We start from the raw sequence: 23,508 nt of genomic DNA on the forward strand, positions 1-23,508 counted from the left end.
GGGAAATCAGTGACGAGCATATGAGCATTTCTTGCCCATATCACAATTTAAGGTTCCTGGGTGTCAAAGATCCCTGAGGATCTAACCTGGTCCCAGTACATCGATGTAGTTATAAAGGTAACAAGACAGTGGATATTTTATTAGGACTTTGAAGAGATTTGGTTTGTCATCTAAAACAGTTGAAATCTTCTATCGATGTCCTGTGCAGAGCATTCTGACAGGCTGCATCACTGCCTGGTATGGGGGTAGGTGGGGAGGGGGTTGCTACTGCACAGGACCGAAAGAAGCTACAGAAAGTTGAAAAATTAGTCAGCTCCATCTTGGGTACTAGCCTCCATAGAATAGAAACATAGAAACATAGAAAATAGGTGCAGGAGTAGGCCATTTGGCCCTTCGAGCCTGCACCGCCATTCAATACGATCATGGCTGATCATCCAACTCAGAACCCTCTACCTACCTTCCCTCCGTACCCCCTGATCCCTTTAGCCACAAGGGCCATATCTAACTCCCTCTTAAATATAGCCAATGAACCGGCCTCAACTGTTTCCTGTGGCAGAGAATTCCACAGATTCACCACTCTCTGTGTGAAGAAGTTTTTCCTAATCTCAGTCCTAAAAGGCTTCCCCTTTATCCTCAAACTGTGACCCCTCATTCTGGACTTCCCCAACATCGGGAACAATCTTCCTGCATCTAGCCTGTCCAATCCCTTTAGGATTTTATACGTTTCAGTAAGATCCCCCCTTAATCTTCTAAATTCCAACGAGTATAAGCCTAGTCAATCCAATCTTTCTTCATATGAAAGCCCTGCCATCCCAGGAATCAATCTGGTGAAACTTTTTTGTACTCCCTCTATGGCAAGGATGTCTTTCCTCAGATTAGGGAATCAAAACTGCACACAGTACTCCAGGTGTGGTCTCACCAAGGCCTTGTACAACTGCAGTAGTACCTCCCTGCTCCTGTTCTCGAATCCTCTCGCTATAAATGCCAGCATACCATTCGCCTTCTTCACCACCTGCTGTACCTGCATGCCTACTTTCAATGACTGGTGTATAATGACACCCAGGTCTCGTTGCACCTCCCCTTTTCCTAATCGGCCACCATTCAGATAATAATCTGTTCTCCTGTTTTTGCCACCAAAGTGGATAACCTCACATTTATCCACATTAAATTGCATCTGCCATGAATTTGCCCACTCACCTAACCTATCCAAGTCACCCTGCATCCTCTTAGCATCCTCCTCACAGCTGACATTGCCGCCCACTTTCCTGTCATTCGCACACTTGGAGATGCTGCATTTAATTCCCTCATGTAAGTCATTAATATATATTGTAAAGAACTGGGGTCCCAGCACTGAGCCTTGCGGTACCCCACTAGTCACTGCCTGCCATTCTGAAAAGGTCCCGTTTATTCCCACTCTTTGCTTCCTGTCTGCCAACCAATTCTCTATCCACATCAATACCATGCCCCCAATACCATGTGCTTTAAGTTTGCACACTAATCTCCTGTGTGGGACCTTGTCAAAAGCCTCTTGAAAATCCAAATATACCACATCCACTGGTTCTCCCCTATCCACTCTACTAGTTACATCCTCAAAAAATTCTATGAGATTCGTCAGACATGATTTTCCTTTCACAAATCCATGCTGACTTTCTCCGATGATTTCACCGCTTTCCAAATGTGCTGTTATCACATCTTTGATAACTAACTCTAGCATTTTCCCCACCACCGATGTTAGGCTAACCGGTCTATAATTCCTCGGTTTCTCTCTCCCTCCTTTTTTAAAAAGTGGGGTTACATTAGCCACCCTCCAATCCTCAGGAACTAGTCCAGAATCTAAAGAGTTTTGAAAAATTATCACTAATGCATCCACTATTTCTTTGGTTACTTGGCCCTGGGGATTTATCTGCCTTTAATCCCTTCAATTTACCTAACACCACTTCCCTACTAACATGTATTTCCCTCAGTTCCTCCATCTCACTGGACCCTCTGTCCCCTACTCTTTCCGGAAGATTATTTATGTCCTCCTTAGTGAAGACAGAACCAAAGTAGTTACTCAATTGGTCTGCCATGTCCTTGCTCCCCATAATCAATTCACCTGTTTCTGTCTGTATACGTTTGTCTTAACCAATCTTTTTCTTTTCACATATCTATAAAAGCTTTTAGTCAGTTTTTATGTTCCCTGCCAGTTTTCTCTCATAATCTTTTTTCCCTTTCCTAATTAAGCCCTTTGTTCTCCTCTGCTGAACTCTGAATTTCTCCCAGTCCTCAGGTGAGCCACTTTTTCTGGCTAATTTGTATGCTTATTCTTTAGAATTGATACTATCCCTAATTTCCCTTGTCAGTCACGGGTGCACTACCTTCCCTGATTTATTCTTTTGCCAAACTGGGATGAACAATTGTTGTAGTTCATCCATGCGATCTTTAAATGCTTGCCATTGCATATCCACCATCAACCCTTTAAGTGTCATTTGCCAGTCTATCTTAACTAATTCACGTCTCATACCTTCAAAGTTACCCTTCTTTAAGTTCAGAACCTTTGTTTCTGAATTAACTATGTCACTCTCCATCTTAATGAAGAATTCCACCATATTATGGTCGCTCTTACCCAAGGGGCCTCTCACGACAAGATTGCTAATTAACCCTTCCTCATTGCTCAATACCCAGTCTAAAATAGCCTGCTCTCCAGTTGGTTCCTCGACATGTTGGTTCAAAAATCCATCCGCATACATTCCAAGAAATCCTCTTCCTTTACACCCTTACCAATTTGGTTCACCCAATCTACATGTAGATTGAAGTCACCCATTATAACTGCTGTTCCTTTATTGCACACATTTCTAATTTCCTGTTTAATACCATCCCCAACCTCACTACTACTGTTAGGTGGCCTGTACACAACTCCCACCAGCATTTTTTGCCCCTTAGTGTTATGCAGCTCTACCCATATCGATTCCACATCCTCCTGGCTCATGTCCTTCCTTCCTATTGCGTTAATCTCCTCTCTAACCAGCAATGCTACCTCACCTCCTTTTCTTTCATGTCTATCCCTCCTGAATATTGAATATCCCTGGATGTTGAGCTCCCATCCTTGGTCACGCTGGAGCCATGTCTCTGTGATCCCAACTATATTATATTCATTAATAACAACCTGCACTTTTAATTCATCCACCTTATTACGAATGCTCCTTGCATTGACACACAAAGCCTTCAGGCTCGCTTTTACAACACTCTTAGCCCTTATACAATTATGTTGAAAAGTGGCCCTTTTTGATTTTTGCCCTGGATTTGCCGGCCTGCCACTTTTACTTTTCACCTTACTACTTTTTGCTTCTACCCTCATTTTACACCCCTCTGTCTCTCTGCACTTGTTCCCATCCCCCTGTTGTGACCTAACCTCCTCTCTCCTAGTCTCTTTAACTTGATTCCCAACCCCCAACCATTCTAGTTTAAAGTCACCTCAGTAGCCCTCGCAAATCTCCCTGCCAGGATATTGGTCCCCCTTGGATTCAAGTGTAACCTGTCCTTTTTGTACAGGTCACACCTGCGCTCAAAGAGGTCCCAATGATCCAAAAACTTGAATCCCTGCCCCCTGCTCCAATCCCTTAGCCACGCATTTATCCTCCACCTCATCGCATTCCTATTCTCACTGTCGCGTGACACAGGCAGTAATCCCGAGATTACTACCTTTGCGGTCCTTTTTCTCAATTTACTTCCTAACTCCCTATATTCTCCTTTCAGGACCCCTTCCCTTTTTCTACCTTTGTCATTGGTACCTATACGTACCACGACCTCTGGCTCCTCACCCTCCCACTTCAGGATATCTTGAACACGATCAGAAATATCCTGGACCCTGGCACCAGGGAGGAAAACTACCATCCGGGTCTCTGGACTGCGTCCACAGAATCGCCTATCTGACCCCCTTACTATCGAGTCCCCTATCACAACTGCCCTCCTCTTCCTTTCCCTACCCTTCTGAGCTACAGGGCCGGACTCTGTGCCAGAGGCACGGCCACTGTCGCTTCCCCCGGGTAAGCAGTCCCCCCCAACAGTACTCAAACAGGAGTACCTATAGTCAAGGGGCACAGCCACCGGGGTATTCTCTATTACCTGACTCTTCCCCTTCCCCCTCCTAACCGTGACCCACTTGTCTGCCTCCCGTGGCCCCGGTGTGACCACCTGCCTGTAACTCCTCTCTATCAACTCCTCACTCTCCCTGACCAGACGAAGGTCATCGAGCTGCAGCTCCAGTTCCCTAATGCGGTCCGTTAGGAGCTGCATCTTGGCGCACCTGGTGCAGATGTGGACGTCTGGGAGGCTTGGAGACTCCAGGGCCTCCCACATCTGGCACCGAGAACAACAAGCTGCCCTCACACTCATACTGCCCCCTCTCCTCAAATAACAACAAAAAATGAATACCAAACCTTCCTCGCCTCGCCCGTTTCCACCTAAGCCCATTGAGCCAAAGCCCTTAAGCCTTCACTCTGCTCCCGGCTCACTCCGCTGCCCGCTGTATGAGGCTCTGTTCCTTTTAAATCTTCTGTGCTTCACTGCCCGACGTCACACGCCTGCGCAGTCCCGCCTCTCTGAACGCCGATGGGAAAAAAACGGAAAATTCAAAAATGGCTTCCTCCGCACTCCCGCTCCGATTCTCAGACTTCCTTCTCCGAATTAAACCCGAAGCAGGATTTCTGTCCTTTTAAATCTTCCGCGCTTCACTGCCGACGTCACACGAGTCCATGACATCTTCACGGAGCGCTGCTTCAGAAAGGTGATGTCCATTACTGAGGACTCCATCACCCTCTTCTCATTGTTACCATCAGGTAGGAGGTACAGAAGCCTGAAGGCACACACTCAGTAATTCAGGAACAGCTCCTTCCCCTCTGCCATTCGATTCCTAAATGGACATTGAACCCTTGAACACTACCTCACTTTTTAAAAATATTATTTCTGTTTAATCTATTTTATATACATATATACTTACTGCAATTGATTTATTCTTTTCTTTCTATATTATGTATTGTATTGAACTGTTAACAAATTTCACGACACACGCTGGTGATAATAAACCTGATTCTGATCCATATCCTTCATCAGTCTTATATCTATCCGCAACACCACTAACCGTCATGGTACCGGCAAACTTACTAACCTATCTATCTGCATTTTCATCCAGGTCATTTATATACATCAGAGAGATCCCAGATTCAGCAGAGGTCCCAGCACAGATCCCTGCAGAACACCACTAAGCACAGACCTCTGGCTGCAGGAAGTCCCTTCCACTACCTCGCTCTGTGCAAAAGCCAGTTCTGAATCCAAATGGCCAATTCACCATGGTCTTATGCATCTTCTTATAACACCTACAGCACGGAAACAGGCCATCTCGGCCCTTCTAGTCCGTGCCGAACTCTTACTCTCACCTAGTCCCACCAACCTGCACTCAGCCCATAAACCTCTATTCCTTTCCTGTCCATATATCTATCCAATTTAACTTTAAACGACAACATCGAATCTGCCTCAACTATTTCTGCTGGAAGCTCCTTCCACACAGCTACCACTCTCTGAGTAAAGAAGTTCCCCCTCATGTTACCCCTAAACTTTTGCCCTTTAACTCTCAACTCATGTCCTCTTGTTTGAATCTCCCCCATTCTTAATGGAAAAAGCCGATCCACGTCAACTCTATCAATGCCCCTCATAATTTTAAACACCTCTATCAAGTCCCCCCTCAACCTTCTACGCTCCAAAGAATAAAGACCTAACTTGTTCAACCTTTCTCTGTAACTTAGGAGATGAAACCCAGGCAACATTTTAGTAAACCTCCTCTGTACTCTCTCAATTTTATTGACATCTTTCCTATAATTCAGTGACAAACTGTACACAATACTCCAAATTTGGCCTTACCAATGCCTTCTACAATTTTAACATTACATCCCAACTCCTATACTCAATGCTCTGATTAATAAAGGCCAGCATACCAAAAGCTTTCTTCACCACCCTATCCACATGAGATTCCACCTTCAGGGAACTATGCACCATTATTCCTAGATCCCTCTGTTCTACAGCATTCTTCAATGCCCTACCATTTACCATGTATGTCCGATTTTGATTAGTCCTACCAAAATATAGCACCTCACATTTTTCAGCATTAAACTCCATCTGCCATCTTTCAGCCCACTCTTCTAAATGGCCTAAATCTCTCTGCAAGCTTTGAAAACCTACTTCATTATCCACAACTCCACCTATCTTAGTATCATCTGCATACTTATTAATCCAATTTACCACCCCATCATCCAGATCATTAATATATACGACAAACAACATTGGACCCAGTACAGATCCCTGAGGCACACCGCTACACACCCTCCTCCAATCTGACACACAGTTATCCACCACTACTCTCTGCGTCTCCCATCCAGCCACTGCTGAATCCATTTTACTACTTCGACATTAATGCCTAACGATTGAACCTTCCTAACTAACCTTCCACGTGGAACCTTGTTAAAGGCCTTACTGAAGTCCATATAGACAACATCCACTGCTTTACCCTCGTCAACTTTCTTAGTAACCTCATCAAAAAATTCAATAAGATTTGTCAAACATGACCTTCCACGCACAAATCCATGTTGACTGTTCCTAATCAGACCCTGTCTATCCAGATAATTATATATACCATCTCTAAGAATACTTTCCATCAATTTACCCACCACCGATGTCAAACTCACAGGCCAATAATTGCTAGGTTTACTCTGAGAACGCTTTTTAAACCCCTGTTATCTTCTGGCTGAGCCTCCCATGAAGGACCTTATCAAGTGCCTTGTTAAATTCCAAGTAAACACCATCCACAGCTCTACCTTAATCAATCACCCTTTTCATCTTTCAAAATCTCAACCAAGTTAGTCAGACATGATGTGCTTGCACTAAGTCATGCTGGCTCTCTCTAATTAGGCCGTAGTTTTCCAAATGCTCATAAACCCTATCCATAAGAATTCTCTCCAGCAACTACCACTGATGTGACACTCATCGGTCCAGTTTCCAGCATTATTCCTAGTTCCCTTCTTGAATAATGGGCTACGTTAACCACTCGCCAGAGGGACTTCACCTTTGGCTAGAGAGGGCACAAAGACATTGGTTAGCCCCAGCAATCTCTTCTCTTGCCTCTCTCAGTAACCTGGGTATACGCATCAGACCTAGGGACTTATCCACCTTAATGCTCTTTGAGAGACCCATCACGACCTCCTCCTTTACCTCAAAATGTCCCAGCATATCAACACGCTCGGCACCAATCTCCCTATCCTCCATGACCTTCTCCTTGGTAAATACTGATGTGAAGTACTCATGAAGGAACTCACCCACATTCCTCTGCATCTAAGCAAATGCACTCCCCCCAACCCCTTTACCTTTGAGTGGTGCTACTCTCTCCCTAGTTATCCTCTTGTTCCTGATGTATGTTTAGAATGCCTTGGGATTCACCTTAGTCCTATTTCCCAAGGACTTTTCATGATCCCTCTTGACTTTCCTAATTCCCTTCTTGAGTTCTAAAACTTCCTTCTTTATAATCCTCCAAGGCTCTGTTTAATTCTAGCTTCCTAAGCTTTACATACTTTTCCTTTATTTCTTGACTAAATGTCTTACTTTTCTCAACAGTGAAGGTCCTCTTACCTTGCCATCCTTGTCCTTCCTTCTGACTGTAGCATACCTGCCCTGTACTCTGTTCAGTTGTCCTTTAAGCACCCTCTGCATGTCAAATGTGAACTTGCTCAAGAACAGCTACTCCCAATTAGCTCCCCTAATGCTCTTGTAATTTGCCCTGCTTCTATTTAATACTCTGGCAAAATAGATAGGGAAGAGTTGGGACGCTGCATTGCAACTTTATGAAACACTGGTTAGACCACCTGGAGTGTTATGTGCAACTCTGCTTGCTCTACTAGAGAAAGGACGTGGTTTTGCTGCAGAGAGTGCAGAGGAGATTTATTGGGATGTTGCGTGGACTGAAGGATTCAGTTACGGTGAGAGATTGAGCAGTTGGGCTTATTCCTCTGGACTGAAGAAAGATGAGCGGGGACCCAATAGAGGTACATTAAATTATGAGAGGTATATATGAGTAGATGGTCAGAATCTTTTCCATTGATAAGGGTATCAAAAGTAAAAGGACATACCGTAGTTTTAAGATGGGAGGAAGGATTTTTTTAAAGGGAGTTAATGGAAGTGATTTTTACACAGAGTGGTTGATAGCTAAAATTTGATGAAATCAGACACAATTATTATGTTCTTATTCACATTCTTTTTATGTTTAAGAGACATTCAGACAGGAAAAGCATAGAAGGATATGGTCTTAATGTGGGCAAACGGGATCAGTGTAAATGGGCAAAAGGTCAGCATAGAGGCAGTGGAGTGAAGGGTTGGACTTTGTGCTATCCCATTAATTAAAAAGTAAGGCAGGGAAGTCACAGACAGTTAATCCTGATGCCCGTGGTAGGGAAAATGCTGGAGTTCGGTATAAAAATCTTACTTACAATGCACTTGGAAAAATTTCAGAGAATGGAGTCGACATGGGTTAATGAAAAGCAAATTATGTTGAGGATCATAAGGATATGACTGGTGCAATAGAGTGGGGAGAATTTGTGCATATTGGGACTTTCAGAAGGCATTTAGGAAAGTCCCGTGTAGGAGATTATTTGTTTTAAATGAAAGCATGTAATGGTGATAATGGACTCTTAGAGTCATAGAGCAACAATAAAGCATAGGTGCAGGCCCCTTGGCTCAAACAGTCAATGCCAACCCATATGGTCCTCACCCAGTTGATCCCCAGTTTCCTGTGTTCAATCCCTATCCCTCTAAGCTCCACTCCTGCATGAACCTATCCAAGTGCTTCTCGAAGGGAACTATTGTACCATCTGGCAGCTTTTTCATCTACTCACCACCCTCCACATGAAAAGGCTTCCCCCAGATCAATTTTAAAGCTTTCCCCTCTCACCCTAAACTTATGTTCCCTAGTTTTGGGCTCCCCTACCCTGGGGATAACCGGTATCATCCACCTTCTAACTTTAGATACTTCCATAAGGAAGTATTCTCCTGCATTCCAAAGAATAAAGGCCTAACCTCGCCAACCTCTCTCTATAACTCAGTCTCACACCTCATATGTTAACCCTTTCATTGCTGGAATCATTCTCATGAAACTCCTCTGGACCCTCTCCAATGCCAGCACATTTTTTCTTAGATTAGGAGCCCAAAACTACACACCAAGTGTGGTCTGACAAATGTTTTAAAACGCCTCAGCATTACATCCTTACTCTTATATTCGAGTCCTCTTGAAATGAATACTAACATTGCATTTGCCTTCTTAACCACCTACTCAACCTGTAAGTTGGCCTTTAGGGAATCCTGCACAAGGTCTTCCAAGTCCTTTTGCACAGATTTTTGAATTTTCTCCCCATTCAGAAACTAATCTGTGCCATTATTTCTTCTACCAAAGTGCATGCCCATACACTTCCCTACGCTATTTTCTATCTGCCACTTCCTTGCTCATTTTCCCAATCTGTCCAAGTCCTTCTGCAGACTCCCTGCTTCCTCAACACTACTAGCCCCTCCACCTAACCTTTGTACCATTTGCAAACTTGGCCACAAATCCATTAATCCCGTCATCCAAATCATTGACATATAATGTGAAAAGATGTGGTCCCAACGCCGACGCCTGTAATAAGGCACGTAATAACACAATTGTAATGGGGGACTTCAATATGCAAGAGGATTGGGAAAATCTGGTTTGTGTTGAATCGCAAGAGAGGGAATTTGTTGAATGCCTTCAAAATGGCTTTTTAGAGCAGCTTGTGCTTGAGCCTACTGGGGGAAAGTCTATCTTAGATTGGGTGTCGTGTATTAACCCAGATCTTATTAGGGAGCTTAACGTAAAGGACCCTTAGGAGTTGGTGATCATAATATGATTGAATTCATACTGCAATTTGAGAGGGAGAAGCATAAGTCACAAGAATCAGTATCACAATGTAATAAAAGGAATTGCAGAGGCATGAGAGAGGAGCTTGGTCAGGTGGATTGGAGGAAGATACTGGTGAGGATGACGGCAGAACAGAGATGGCTGAAGTTTCTGGAAATAGTTCACAAGGCGCAGGATAGATATGTCCCACAGAAGGAAATGTTCTCAAATGACAGGGGTAGGCCACTGTGGCTGACAAAGGAAGTTAAGGACTTCATAAAAGCCAGAGAAAGGGTATATAAGGTAGCAAAAATGAGTGGGAAGTCGGATAATTGAGAAGCTTTTAAAATCCAACAAACGGAACTAAAAAACTATAAGAAGGGAAAAGATGAAATATGAAGGCAAACTAGCCAATAATATAAAGCAGGATACCAAATGTTTTCTCAGTTATATATAAAGAATATAGAAGAATAAAAGGGAGCTGAGAGTTGATATTGGACCACTGGAAAATGATGCTGATGAGGTAATAATGGGGGGACAAAGAAATGACAGATGAACTTAATGGGTACTTTGCAGCAGTCTTCACTGTGGAAGACACTGGCAGTGTGCCAGAGGTCCGTGAGTGTCAGAGAGCAGGAGTGAGTACCATTGCCATTACAAAGGAAAAATTGCTAGGCAAACTGAAAGGTCTTAAGGTGGATAAGTCACCTGGACCAGATGGACTACATCCCAGAGTCCTGAGAGAGGTTGCTGAAGAGGTAACAGATGCATTGGTCATGATCTTTCAAGAATCACTAGTCTTTTTTTGATTCTCTTGATTCAATTCTATCTTCTTATATATGGAGGAATAAACAATCTCGATTAAACAAAGTCCACTTTCAAAAAGCTAAAAAGTTAGCTTTACCAAATTTTAGTTTCAAAAAGCTAAAAAGTTAGTTTTACCAAATTTTAGGTTCTATTACTGGGCAGTCAATATACAAAATCTTACGTTCTGGTCATATTACATTAACCGTGAAGACTATCCAGTATGGGTCTCTTTGGAAGCTAATTCTTTATGAAATTTTCTATTATTTCTCTTCTTGGATCATCACTTCCTTTATCTTTAAATAAATTAACTGACAACTTGGTAGTTAAGCATACTTTGAGGATCTGGCTACAATTTAGAAAATATTTTTGTTTATTGAGATTTTCTCTCTCTAGTCCCATTTTTTCTAATTGTTTTTTTAAACCTTCTATGACTGATGTATTTTTTAAAGAATGGGATAGATTGGGTATTAAATGCTGCCAAGATTTATTTGTTGGAGGGAGTCTCTCTTCTTTTGAGCAATTGTCAGTTAAATATAACTTACCAAATACCCACTTTTTTTGATACCTGCAGATTACAGACTTTCTGCGATCTCATTACATACATTTCCTATGAGTCCTGATAAGAACTTAATAGATGTAATTTTTAATTTGAAACCTTTTCATAATGGCTCAATGTCTAATATTTATGGCATGCTGTTGGGAATGAAAGAGGCTCCTTTAGACAAAATTTAAAAAGCCTGGGAACAGGACTTACAGATTTCAATTTCTGAAGAGATTTGGAATGTAATTTTTAAATTGGTTAATACCTCATCACTATGTGCTCGTCATTCTCTCCTACAGTTTAAAGTAGTCCATAGAGCCCACATGTCCAAAGACAAGCTCTCTCGTTTTTATGCGGATATTATCTCCCTGTTGTGACAGATGTAACAATGGAGAGGCTTCATTAATTCATATGTTTTGGACATGTCCGAGTCTTGAAAAATACTGGAAGGAAGTATTCCAAACTTTTTCTGTACTTTTAAAAGTAAATTTAAAGCCTAATCCTTTGACTGCCATGTTTGGTATTGTTGGAGAAAGAGGCATAACTTTGGAGGCATCTGATTTGCATGTATTGGCCTTTATTTCTCTCATAGCTAGGAGGACAGTGTTGCTTAAACAGAAGGATGTTGCTCCGCCTACTCACGCTCAATGGTTACGTGATGTTATGTCATGCTTAAATTTAGAGAAGATCCGTTGTTCAATTTCTGATTCTAATCAAGAGTTTCAAATACTGTGGGGACCTTTTTTGAACTGTTTGTTTTCAAAACCTTTGATCTGGCTTTAAAGCTCAGGTGGTGGCTAACAACATACTTTTTTTCCTCATTTTTCTTCTTTACTAATCAGCTTCGGTCATGGTAGTGCAAGGAGACAATACACTGTTAGTGGCAAGGTCCTTGACAGTGCTGCTGAGCAGAGAAAGCTTGGGATCCAAGTTCATAGCACCTTGAAGTGGCTACACAGGTCAATAAGGTGGTTAAGGCGGCTTATGGAATGCTTGTTTTTATTAGTCGAGGCACTGAGTTCAAAAGTCAGGAGGTTATTTTGCAGCTTTATAAGACTCTGGTTGGGCCACATCTGGAGTATTACATACAGTTCTGGTTGCCCTACTATAGGAAGAGACTTTAGAGAGCGTGCAGAAGATGTTTACCAGGATGCTGCCAGGTTCAGAGTGCATGTGATATCACGAGAGGCTGGATAAACTTGGGTTGTTTTCTCTGTAACTTCAGAGGCTGAGGGGAGATCTGATAGGGGTTTAAATGATTATGAAAGGCATAGAGTGGTCAGAGAGTATCTATTTCCCAGTGTTGCAATATGGAATACCAGAAGGCATGCATTGAAGTTGGGAGGAGGTAGGTTTAAGGGGTATGTGAGAGGTAAGTGTTTTATTCAGAGAGTGGTGGATGCCTGGAGTGTGCTGCCTGGCATGGTAGGAGAGGCAAATGCATGAGAGGCTCTAGGCACATGGATGAGGGGAAGATGAAGGGATATGGACATAGTGTAGATATTGGATTAATGTTTGAGTGTTTTTGATTTGCTTTTTAGCTGGTTTGACACAACATTGTGGGCCGAATGACCCATTCCTGTACAGTACACTTCTATGAACTGAAGGAAATCTATATTTGGCAGGAAATGGTGTTGGATAGACTGTTGGGTCTGAAGGCTGATAAGTCCCTGGGACCTGATGGTTTGCATCCCAGGGTACTTAAGGAGGTGGCTTTAGAAATCATGGACGCATTGGTAATCATTTTCCAATGTTCTATAGATTCAGGATCAGTTCCTGTGAATTGGAGGGTGGTTAATGTTATCCTATTTTTCAAGAAAGGAGGGAGAGAGAAAACAGGGGATTATAGACTGACGTCAGTGGTGGGAAAGATGCTGGAGTCAATTATAAAAGATGAAATTACGACACATTTGGATAGCAGTAACAGGATAGGTCCGAGTCAGCATGGGTTTATGAAGGGGAAATCGTGCTTGACTAATCTTCTGGAATTTTTTAAGGATGTAACTATGGAAATGGACAAGGGAGAGCCAGTGGATGTAGTGTACCTGGACTTCCAGAAAGCCTTTGATGAAGTCCCACATAGGAGATTAGTAGACAAAATTAGGGCACATGGTATTGGGGGCAGAGTACTGACATGGATTGAAAATCGGCTGGCTGACAGGAAACAAAGAGTAGCGATTAACGGGTCCCTTTCGGAATGGCAGGCGGTGACCAGTGGGATACCGCAGGGTTCAGTGCTGGGACCGCAGCTGTTTACAATATACATTAATGATTTAGATGAGGGAATTAAAAGTAACATTAGCAAATTTGCCTATGACACAAAGCTGGGAGGCGGTGTGAAATGTGAGGAGGATGTTATGAGAATGCAGTGTGACTTGGACAGGCTGGGTGAGTGGGCAGATGCATGACAGATGCAGTTTAATGTGGATAAATGTGAGGTTATCCACTTTGGTGGTAAGAACGGGAAGGCAGATTATTATCTAAATGGAGTCAAGTTAGGAAAAGGGGAAACACAACGAGATCTAGGTGTTCTTGTACATCAGTCACTGAAAGCAAGCATGCAAGTACAGCAGGCAGTGAAGAAAGCTAATGGCATGTTGGCCTTCATAACAAGGGGAATTGAGTATAGGAGCAAAGAGGTCCTTCTGCAGCTGTACAGGGCCCTGGTGAGACCACACCTGGAGCACTGTGTGCAGTTTTGGTCTCCAAATTTGAGGAAGGACATTCTTGCTATTGAGGGAGTGCAGCGTAGGTTCACAAGGTTAATTCCCCGGATGGCGGGACTGTCATAAGTTGAAAGATTGGAGCGACTGGGCTTGTATACACTGGAATCTAGATGGATGAGAGGGGATCTGATTGACACATGTAAGATTATTAAGGGATTAGACATGCTGGAGGCAGGAAGCATGTTCCCACTGATGGGTGAGTCCAGAACCAGAGGCCACAGTTTAAGAATTAGGGGTGGGCCATTTAGAACGGAGTTGAGGAAAAACTTTTTCACCCAGAGAGTGGTGGATATGTGAAATGCTCTGCTTCAGAAGGCAGTGGAGGCCAAGTCTCTGGATGCTTTCAAGAAAGAAATGGATAGAGCTCTTAAAGATAGCGGAATCAAATGTTATGGGGATAAGGCAGGAACTGGATACTGATTGTGGATAATCAACAATGATCACAGTGAATGGTGGTGCTGGCTCGAAGGGCCGAATGGCCTACTCCTGCACCTATTGTCTGTTATTTATGTTCATGCTTATACAGCACATTGAGGTAGAACATGGTAAAGCAATAACAATGCAGAATAAAGTGCAACACTTACAGTGAAGATGCAGTGCGGGTAGATCAGGAGCAAGATCGCAACAAGGTAGACTGTGAGGTGAAGAGTACAATTTATTATACTATTTAATAATCATATAACAGCAGGGTAGAAGCTGTATTTGAACCAGGTGATTTGTTCTTTCAGGCTTTTGTATCTTCTTCCTGATGGAAGAGGGGAGAAGAGAGAATGGCCATGTGTGAGGCAGCTTTAATTATAAACACCAGAAAGTCTTTAGATGCTCGAAATCTAAACAACACACACACACACACACACACACACACACACTTTGTACTTCTTCCCCCTCCCCCCACCTTATTGCTCTGGCTCCTCATCTCCAACCGAAATGTCCACTGTTTACTCTTTTCCATAGGTGTCGCCTGGCCTGCTGAGTTTCTCCAGGATTTTACCTTCAATTATACTAGCTACTCTACTAAAGCAGCAAGAAGGATGGATGGAGTCCATGGAGGGGAATCTAGTTTCTGTGATATGTTCAGCTGTGTCCACAACTCTGTATAGTTTCCTGAAGTCATGTGCAGAACAGTTGCCACACAAGGCCATTATTCATACAGATAGGATGCTTTCTATGGTGCACTGATAAAAATTAGTAGGGTTCACTGTGGACATGCTTTCGCCTGCTGGGGAACTATGGGCACTGGTGAGCTTTCTTGGCTGTGATGTCTTTGTGGCCGGACCAGGACAGGCTGAACTTGAAGCTCTCAAATACTCTCAACTGTTAATATAGATGGGAGTGTGTGCACCCCACTCCCCTTTCTGAAGTTAACGAGCAGCTCCTTTGTTTTGCTGACATTGAGGGAAAGGTTATTGTCATGACATCATGTTACTAAACTCTTTATCTCCTTCCTGTATTCTGACTCATCGCTGTCTGAGATATGGTCTATTACCGTGGTACGATCTGCAAACTCAAGCAGAATCTGACCACTCAGTTTTGAGTGCACAAGGAGAAGGTTGTTTAGGCTTTGAACCCTGCCTCTGTTTTGCATATTGTTGGAGGATGGAGACTCTGAAGGAACACTGCATCTTGGGCTGGAAGTCAAAGCTCTGATCTAGCTGAGAGGAGAGAACACTGCTGGGATATGACCCCTTCCACTGAGCTCGACACTCACACAGAAAAATGCCCAGCCTAACAATGGTGGTATTTGTCAGAGAAGTCTGTGTACCGACTGAGCCGTGATCAGGGTGTGTACTGGCTAGATTTGACCGCCAGTAACCCTGCTATTCACAACCAGGAGTGTCTGTGTACCGAGTGAGCCGTGATCAGGGTGCGTACTGGCTGGATTTGATCGCCAGTAACCCCGGTCTCACAGTCAGACACAGCCTACGGCTCAGCTCCCAACACCAGCACTCACATAGTTCACCTTTCTCCAGCTCCTTCCTCTCTCACCTATAAACTGCTTATTTCTGCAGTCAGTTCTTAACATGTAACTTTGCTTATTCGGAGAACTATATCCAAGATATATTTATATTATCAGGACAGGTTATATCTGAAAGATAGACACGCCTGGAGAGTCACTGGCAGTCAGAAAGTCAGGTTGTTTGATGTAGCAAGCTATGATCTGCACTGTACCCCCAGCGCTGCAAGGAAATAGATTCAATGGCAGCTTTATTAAAACACTTGAAGAGGAAAATGCACAGTGTAATTGGGCGTGAGCGGGGAATGAAACTAGTTGGAAGACCTGTAAAAGAAACTCAGCAAGGGTGGAATGCAAAAGAGCCCAAGCAGTCTGGCAGAGTGCCTTCTGCAGAAAGGCAGCTGATGCTGCAGGGTGAGGTGAGGGAGTATTGGACAAGGGGTCAATGAACTGTGAAAACCTTCACAGGGAGGCGCGGATCCTCGCGATTGGCCGGTCCGATCCGCGTGGTAGTCAGGTGCCTCTCTGCCATTGGACGAGAGGAGTGAGCTGGTTGGCAGGGCCGACAAGTTGCATTTTTAATTCTGAATGAACAAGTCAGTACACAGTGCAAGTATTTGCGAGTAGTGAGCTGCCATCACATTAATTCTCCATGGAATGGCACTGAATTCCATCACCTAGCAACCCACACAGGACCACAGGGCCTTTAACCCTTTGGTTGCTGCAGTGTCCCTATGCTCTCACACTTTGGGAGTGGAGATCAGGGGCCGTGGGTGTGAGGTAGAGAGGAAAGGGTCTGCCACCAAATCCTATCATAGTAATTATCAACCAAACACTCTGTACGGTTGAACCGTTCAGTGAACCGGGAACCCTGCTTTGTGTGTGGCTGAGTGATCACTTCAGTGGGAACAAGGCTTTCTCCTCTCAGGTTGGGTGAGACGAGAACTAGAGATTATAGTTTAGGATGAAAGGTGAAATATCTGAGGGGGAGTTTCTTCACTCAGAGGATGATGCGAGTGTGGAACGAGGTGCCAGCAGAAGTGATGGATGCAGGCTTAACTGCAACATTTAAGTTACGATAGACATGGATGAGAGGGATTTGAAGGGCAATGCATGGACTAGATGAGCCAAACAGCCTTCTCTGTGCCACAGTGCTCTATAGCTCTAAGGGGTTGGCTTCCAGTGGTGCCCTCACACTGCCCCACTGGGTGTAGCCCTCCCCAGCCTGGGAGAGTCTGTGCTTCACGGTGTAGCCCTCCCCAGCCTGTCCAGCTGGCCGTGACTGAAGTCTGGTGCCGTGATGGCTGAAAGTTTAGGAAGTCACAAGTTCATGCTCTGCTTCAGAGGCCTGAGTCTATAATGCTGGAGGAACTCATCAGGTTAGCCGGCATCTATGGAGGAGAATAAACAGTTGACATTTCAGGCCAAGACTCTTCTTCAGGACTGGAAAGGGGACAGAAAACAGAATAAGATGGTGCTGGGAGGGGTAAGAGTACAGGCTGGCAGGTCAGGGCAGGTCACTTCTCAGAAGTGATCCTGTGGCTTTCAGGCAGATGGAAACATTGCGAGGCAAATTAGCAGAGCAGAGGCTTCATTGCTGAGACCCACACTCAGCTTCTTCCACCCTGCCATCGGATTTCTGCACAGTCCACGAACCCCTGGACATTAACTTGTTATTCCTGGCACTATTTTTTACATTTTGTAACATAGAGGCTTTTGTATCTTTGCACTGTACTGCTGCCCCAAAACAAAAAAAAATCGTCATATATGTCAGTGAGAACAAATCCGACTCTGCTTCTGCATTGCTCAGTTTGCACAATTCAGTGAATTGTAGAATCACACAGGCCATTCAGCCCATGCTCATTAATATTGATCCTACACCATTCTTTGGGAGGAATGCGGTTACAGGGAGAATGTGCAAACACTTATGTATAATCTGTGTGAAGCACTAGAGCGAGTGAGACCTATAGCTGTGTGTGGAGCACAGAGAGAGAGCTGGACTATAACAGACCTGCAGAGGAGGGCAGCTGAAAATCAGTGACTGATTTCGTCCATGTCCAGTCTAAACCTAAAAGGCAGCTGTGGAAAAACCCAAAAGTGTGTGTCAGCAATGTGTGTCTTTCAGTTTCTGTACAGGTTCAGTTGTGTACCCAGAGAGTCACAGAGTATGTCCCATTGCTACAGCTGTATTATTTAATCTGATCTCTTCTCGTTTCAGACCCCTCCCACCTGCAAACCCGTGAGCCAGGCTGTCTGAGTCAGCCCGTGCTTGGGCTGTCACCACTTGGCCTACAAGGTTTCCAGAAACCAGTGACGCAGGTAAGTAATTCTGAGAGTTGGCTCCCCTGGAATGTGCTGTTTGGGTTGCTGGAGAACTGGCCAGTGGCCTGTGCAGGAGGCACGTTAATGCTGGGAGTGGAGTGTATGCTTATTCAGTCAAACTGCCTTTCAGCAAAAGTACCTCACTGGGGGATGGTGCTAGTTACCAGATTCATTAATGAAATAACTGTGAAAAAATGCTGACCATGAATTACTGGATTGCAAGAAAGCCATCTCATTCACTTAGCTGCTGCCCCAATGCATTCCATAAGACCATAAGCGTAACAGCAGAATTAAGCCATTCATCCCATTGATCATGGCTGATTTATTTTCTCTCTTAACTTAGTTTTCCTGTCTTCTCCCCATAATCTTTGACAGCCTTACTAATCAAGAACCTATCAACTTCCACTTTAAATATACCCAGTGACTTGGCCTCCACACCATCTGTGGCAATGAATTCCATAAATTCATCACCCTCTGGCTAAAAAAAAACATCCCCCTCATTTCTGTTCTAAAGGGAAGACCTTCTATTCTGAGCTGTGCCTTTTGGTTATAGACTTTCCCACTATTGTAAATATTCATACTGACTATGCCTTTCAATATTTTGTGCTCTCAGCTTTCACTTGTCCTCTGCTACGGCAGGTAGAAACTATAACCTTTTCACCAGCAAGAGAAAATCGCAGATGCTGGCAATCTGAGCAACACAAAATGCTGGAGGAACTCAGCACGCTAGGCAGCATCTATGGAAAAAAGTACAGTCAATGTTTCAGGCCGAAACCTTTCGGCAGGACTGGAGTAAAAAAGCTGAGGAGAAGATTGGAGGGGAGAGAGAAACACTAGTCGATAGGTGAAACCTGGACAGGGAGGGATGAAGCAAAGAGCTAGGAAGTTGATTGGTGAAAAAGATGGAAGGCCATGGAAGAAAGAAGTGGGGGGTGGGGAGGAGCAACAGGGGGAGGCGATGGGCAGGCAAAGAGAGAAGATGAGAGAGAGACAAAGAGATGGGAAATGGTGAAGGGGGATGGGGTGGAGCATTACTGGAAGTCTGAGAAATTGATGTTCATGCCATCAGGTTGGAGGGTACCCAAACGGAGTATAAGGTGTTGTTCCTCCAACCTAAGTGTGGTAGGGGAGTCCAGGACAAGAGGGCATTGAAGTTTGTCCATTTAGAAAGGAGATGCGGAGAAATTACTTTACGAGTGTCTGTGGAAGGCAAGTCATTGGGTGCATTTAAAGCAGAGATAGATAGATTCCTGATTAGCCAGACCATCAAAGGGTATGGGGAGAAGACAGGGGAGTGGGGATGACTGGAAGAATTGGATCAGCCCATGATTGAATCGCAGAGCAGATGATGGGCCGAATGGCCTTCGGCTCCTGTATCTTATAGTCTTATTCCAACAATGAAGGAGGCCATGGATGTACATAACGGAATGGGAAGGGGAAATGGAATTAAAATGGGTGGCCACTGGGCGATCTCGCTTGTTCTGGGGACAGAGCGTAGGTGCTCGGTGAAGCGCGCTCCAAACTACATCGGGTCTCACCGGTATACAAGAGGCCACACCAGGAGCACAGAGCACAGTACAGTATATGACCCCAACACACAGGTGAAGTATCGCCTTACCTGGAAGGACTGTTTGGGGCCCTGAATAGTAGTGAGGGAGGAGGTGTCGGGGCAGGTGAAGCACTTGTTCTGCTTGCAAGTATAAAGTGACAGGAGGGTGATAAATAGAAAGGGACGATTGGACAAGGAAATTGCATAGGGAGCGATTCTTGTGGAAAGCAGAAAGTGGGGAGAAGGGAAAGATGTGTTTGGTGGGGGGATCCAGTTGGAGGTGACTTAAGTTTTGGAGAATAACGTTCAGGATGTGGAAGCTGGTGGGGTGGTAGGTAAGGACAAGTGGAACCCTATCCCTGGTAGCATAGTGCGAGGATGGAGTAAAAGCAGACGTGTGTGAAGTGGAAGAGATGTGGTTGAGGGGAGGCACTGATGGTGGGGAAGGGAATTCCCTTTCTTTGAATAAGGACATCTCCTTCATTCTATAATGTAACTATAACTATTTTATAGTTTTAACCTATAGCAGGTAAAAACTATAAACTAAGACAAAGATAAAGGCACTGGAGCAGTCAACACCAGCTCACAACTTGGATAATCCAAAGTCCTTTTGAGAGCACCAGGACACTGGCACCTAAAATGGGTCCAATAACCACCCAACCCAGACGTGTTCACTGAATCAAGCTTGACAAAGCAAGTGGTAGACTCCTCCGCCGCAGTCCCTGGCTATACCCTGCCCTACTGGTAGGTAACATTCGCAAATGTGGACAGCTAGGAGCCCTCAATATCAATTGCAGACTCCACTGCGACCCTCTCCTGGCTTCCACCTCCTGAAATCTGGACCCCACTGCCTGGCATGGCTGGTGAAACAGCACTTCCCTCAGTACTTCAGTCTGAGATTGGTGGGAGGTGAGGGGCCAGGTGCTGGAAAATGAGACCAGTGTGCTTGGGTGCTGATGGTCAGCAATGTGATGTACTGCTCCGAATTCCATCATGGGCGCTGATGGTCATCACTGTGATGTCCTACTCCGAATTCCATCATGGGTGCTGATGGTCATCACTGTGATGTGCTACTCCGAATTCCATCATGGGCGCTGATGGTCATCACTGTGATGTCGTGCTCCGAATTCCATCATGGGTGCTGATGGTCAGCAATGTGATGAGCTGTTCCAAATTCTATCATAGGTACTGATTATGGTCAGATTATGGTCAGCAATGTGATGTAGTACTATAAATTCCATGACCAACATCCACAGGCTCAACCCAACCCAAATCACACACCTTCTCAATTAGTGAGCCTTCCTTCTGGTTAAGATGGTACTGAGCTACAGTCTCCTTTATGTTTGTAGGAATGGTTTTTGAGACAGAGAAAGGAATTAAGGGCAGGTTAGGGTTTAGGGACAGTGATGCGCAGGAGTTAGGGGACAAATTTGGGTTTAGGGCCAAGGATGTGGAGGAATTAGAGGTCTTACCATCACTTTGCACTTGAAGGCCAGTGATGTGGATAGACGATGAATGCCAAGTCGGTGGCTCCTGGAATCAGATATCTATGTGAGCAGGAAACACAAGGAGACATGAGGGCTGATGAGTCAGTGAGCCCAGAGTTTGAGCCTGGAGTTCAGGATCTGGGGGTTTGATTCTAAAGACTGACACCCAGAGGTGAATTGGAAGTCTAGAAGTTGAAGCTTGATGGTCAGAGACTGGAGTCCTGTCCTGCGGGTTGGAGGACTGTAGATGGGTGTGTGGGAGGGAGGAAAGGGGATTGTTTTGTCGTCGTTGCTGTCATGTTCTATGTTGTTCTGCCAGTCATTGTGGGCTTGCTGTGATGTTGGCTCTGGAATGTGTGGTGAGACTTGCTGTCTGCCCCCAGCACACCCTTATGTGTTTTTGGCTTGTTAACACAAATGTCACATTTCATGGTATGTTTTGATGTACACGTGATAAATAAATCTGAATTGGAATCTGTTGCTGGAGTTGAGCCTGAAACCCTTCCCCAACAGATCTCTGGGAGCACCTTCACCAAAAGGAAACAGTGGTTCAAAAAGGGCCGTACTATCTTCTCGAGGGATAAACAGCAGTATTGCCAGCGGTGTTTATTATCTTAACAAATAAACAAAGACATTGTTGGTGAAACACTCCTTACTGAGCTGGCACACCACCTATTGTTTCCTCACGTGGGATATGATAACACTAGACAGGATGTAGGTTTACAGTATATAGATGTTTCTAGATGTTACCAGGGATTATCAGATGTTATCAGTGCTGTAAATTGTAGTCCCAAGGACAGATTCATGCATGGTAAACAAAATCTTCACCTTTGCTGAGATTTAGGACACAGATTAAATGAAACAATGGGAGATTTTAAAGGGAGTTTCGAAGTTTCAAAGTACATTTATTATCAAAGAATGTAAAAATTATACAACCTTGAGATTTGTTTGCTTACAGGTACCATAAAGCAAGAAACCCAACAGAACCCAATTTAAAAAAATACAGTAAAGTAAAGGAAAGACCAACACCCAATTCACAGAGAAAGGGGGAAAAGAAACAAATCATGCGAACATCAGAGGCGAGCAACACCATTCTGAACCAAAATGAGTCCTTAGATCCAAACCCCAGAGCAGCCCAGAGCTCAGTATCAGTTCATCACATTACTGAGCACAGAGCACAGGAGCCAGGAGCAGTCTTCATAGCCTCAGCGCCACGGAACAAGGAGTCCCCATCGTGGCAGCGTGAGCGAAATTGGCTTTCCCCTCTGATCCCAACACCCTGTCTTTCCTGTGTATTTGGACCTGCGTAAAAATTGTCCAGATACCGTATTGTACCTTACAGTAGGACCTGGGGATTGCTGCAGCAGAAGTCTCTGGGACTAGGACACGCCACCCAGTGACTCACTCCGGGCCCAGATTACGCCGCCCAGCCTGAAGCCACTCCTGATAGTTCCAAATCAGCTCGGCGCCCGGAATGATCCATCCTCGCACCTAGGCTAATTGTACGGACGTCGGAACTCCTCTACCTTGACTTCTGCTCTCCGAATGGCTCACTCCATCTGTGACGATTCTGCAGCTGTTCATTCCTCAAATTCGCTTCACCTTCATTCACTTCTTCATTGTTGTGGTGATCAGTGAAAAGGTGTTATCTGTAATGTTTAGTCAAATTTCTTGCCTTTTGAACTACCAGTGAGCTGTCGCACGCATTCGATAGTGCCATCTTAAAACGCAGTTGATGAAAAGCTTTCCGTTTGCCAGGGGTTGGGGTAGGGTGTTTGGAGGCAGGAAACCTCATTGGACTCAGACAGGGCCTGAATGAGCTGTTATCCCTGTAAACCAAGGAGTTGATGCCACCTTGCACATATCCTTAGAGAGGCCATTACCCTCCTTCCCCATCCATCCTTTGTGTCCAATGTTCAATATTTATGTCCGATGGTCCTCTGTTCTCTCTTATTAGTTTCCTTCAACCACTTATCCCTCCACTGCTTCTCACATTATCCCACTTCCCCCATCCACCCACCTTCCTCCTCACCTGTTCTCACCTACCACCTGTCAGCTTGTACTCCTTCCCCTCCTCCCTCACCTTCTTATTTTGGCTTCTTGTCCCTTCCTTTCCAGTCCTGATGAAGGATCTCAGCCCGAAGCATCAACTGTTTATTCCCCTGCAGGCCTGCTGAGATCCTGCAGCATTTTGTGT

The 23,508-nt window shown here is 44.5% G+C and overlaps 1 protein-coding gene across 1 annotated transcript in view; it reads left to right on the top strand.

The window, feature by feature from the left end:
• si:ch1073-396h14.1 (disintegrin and metalloproteinase domain-containing protein 10) overlaps positions 1–23,508 on the top strand; it is a 137,415-nt gene that overhangs the window by 41,506 nt on the left and 72,401 nt on the right. Inside the window, exon 5 of the mRNA XM_063031997.1 lies at positions 18,172–18,272. Coding sequence (XP_062888067.1) covers positions 18,172–18,272 — 101 coding nt within the window. The remainder of the gene's footprint in view (positions 1–18,171; positions 18,273–23,508) is intronic.

This window comes from Mobula hypostoma, chromosome 24, assembly GCF_963921235.1.
Source record: "Mobula hypostoma chromosome 24, sMobHyp1.1, whole genome shotgun sequence".
Taxonomy (NCBI): domain Eukaryota; kingdom Metazoa; phylum Chordata; class Chondrichthyes; order Myliobatiformes; family Myliobatidae; genus Mobula; species Mobula hypostoma.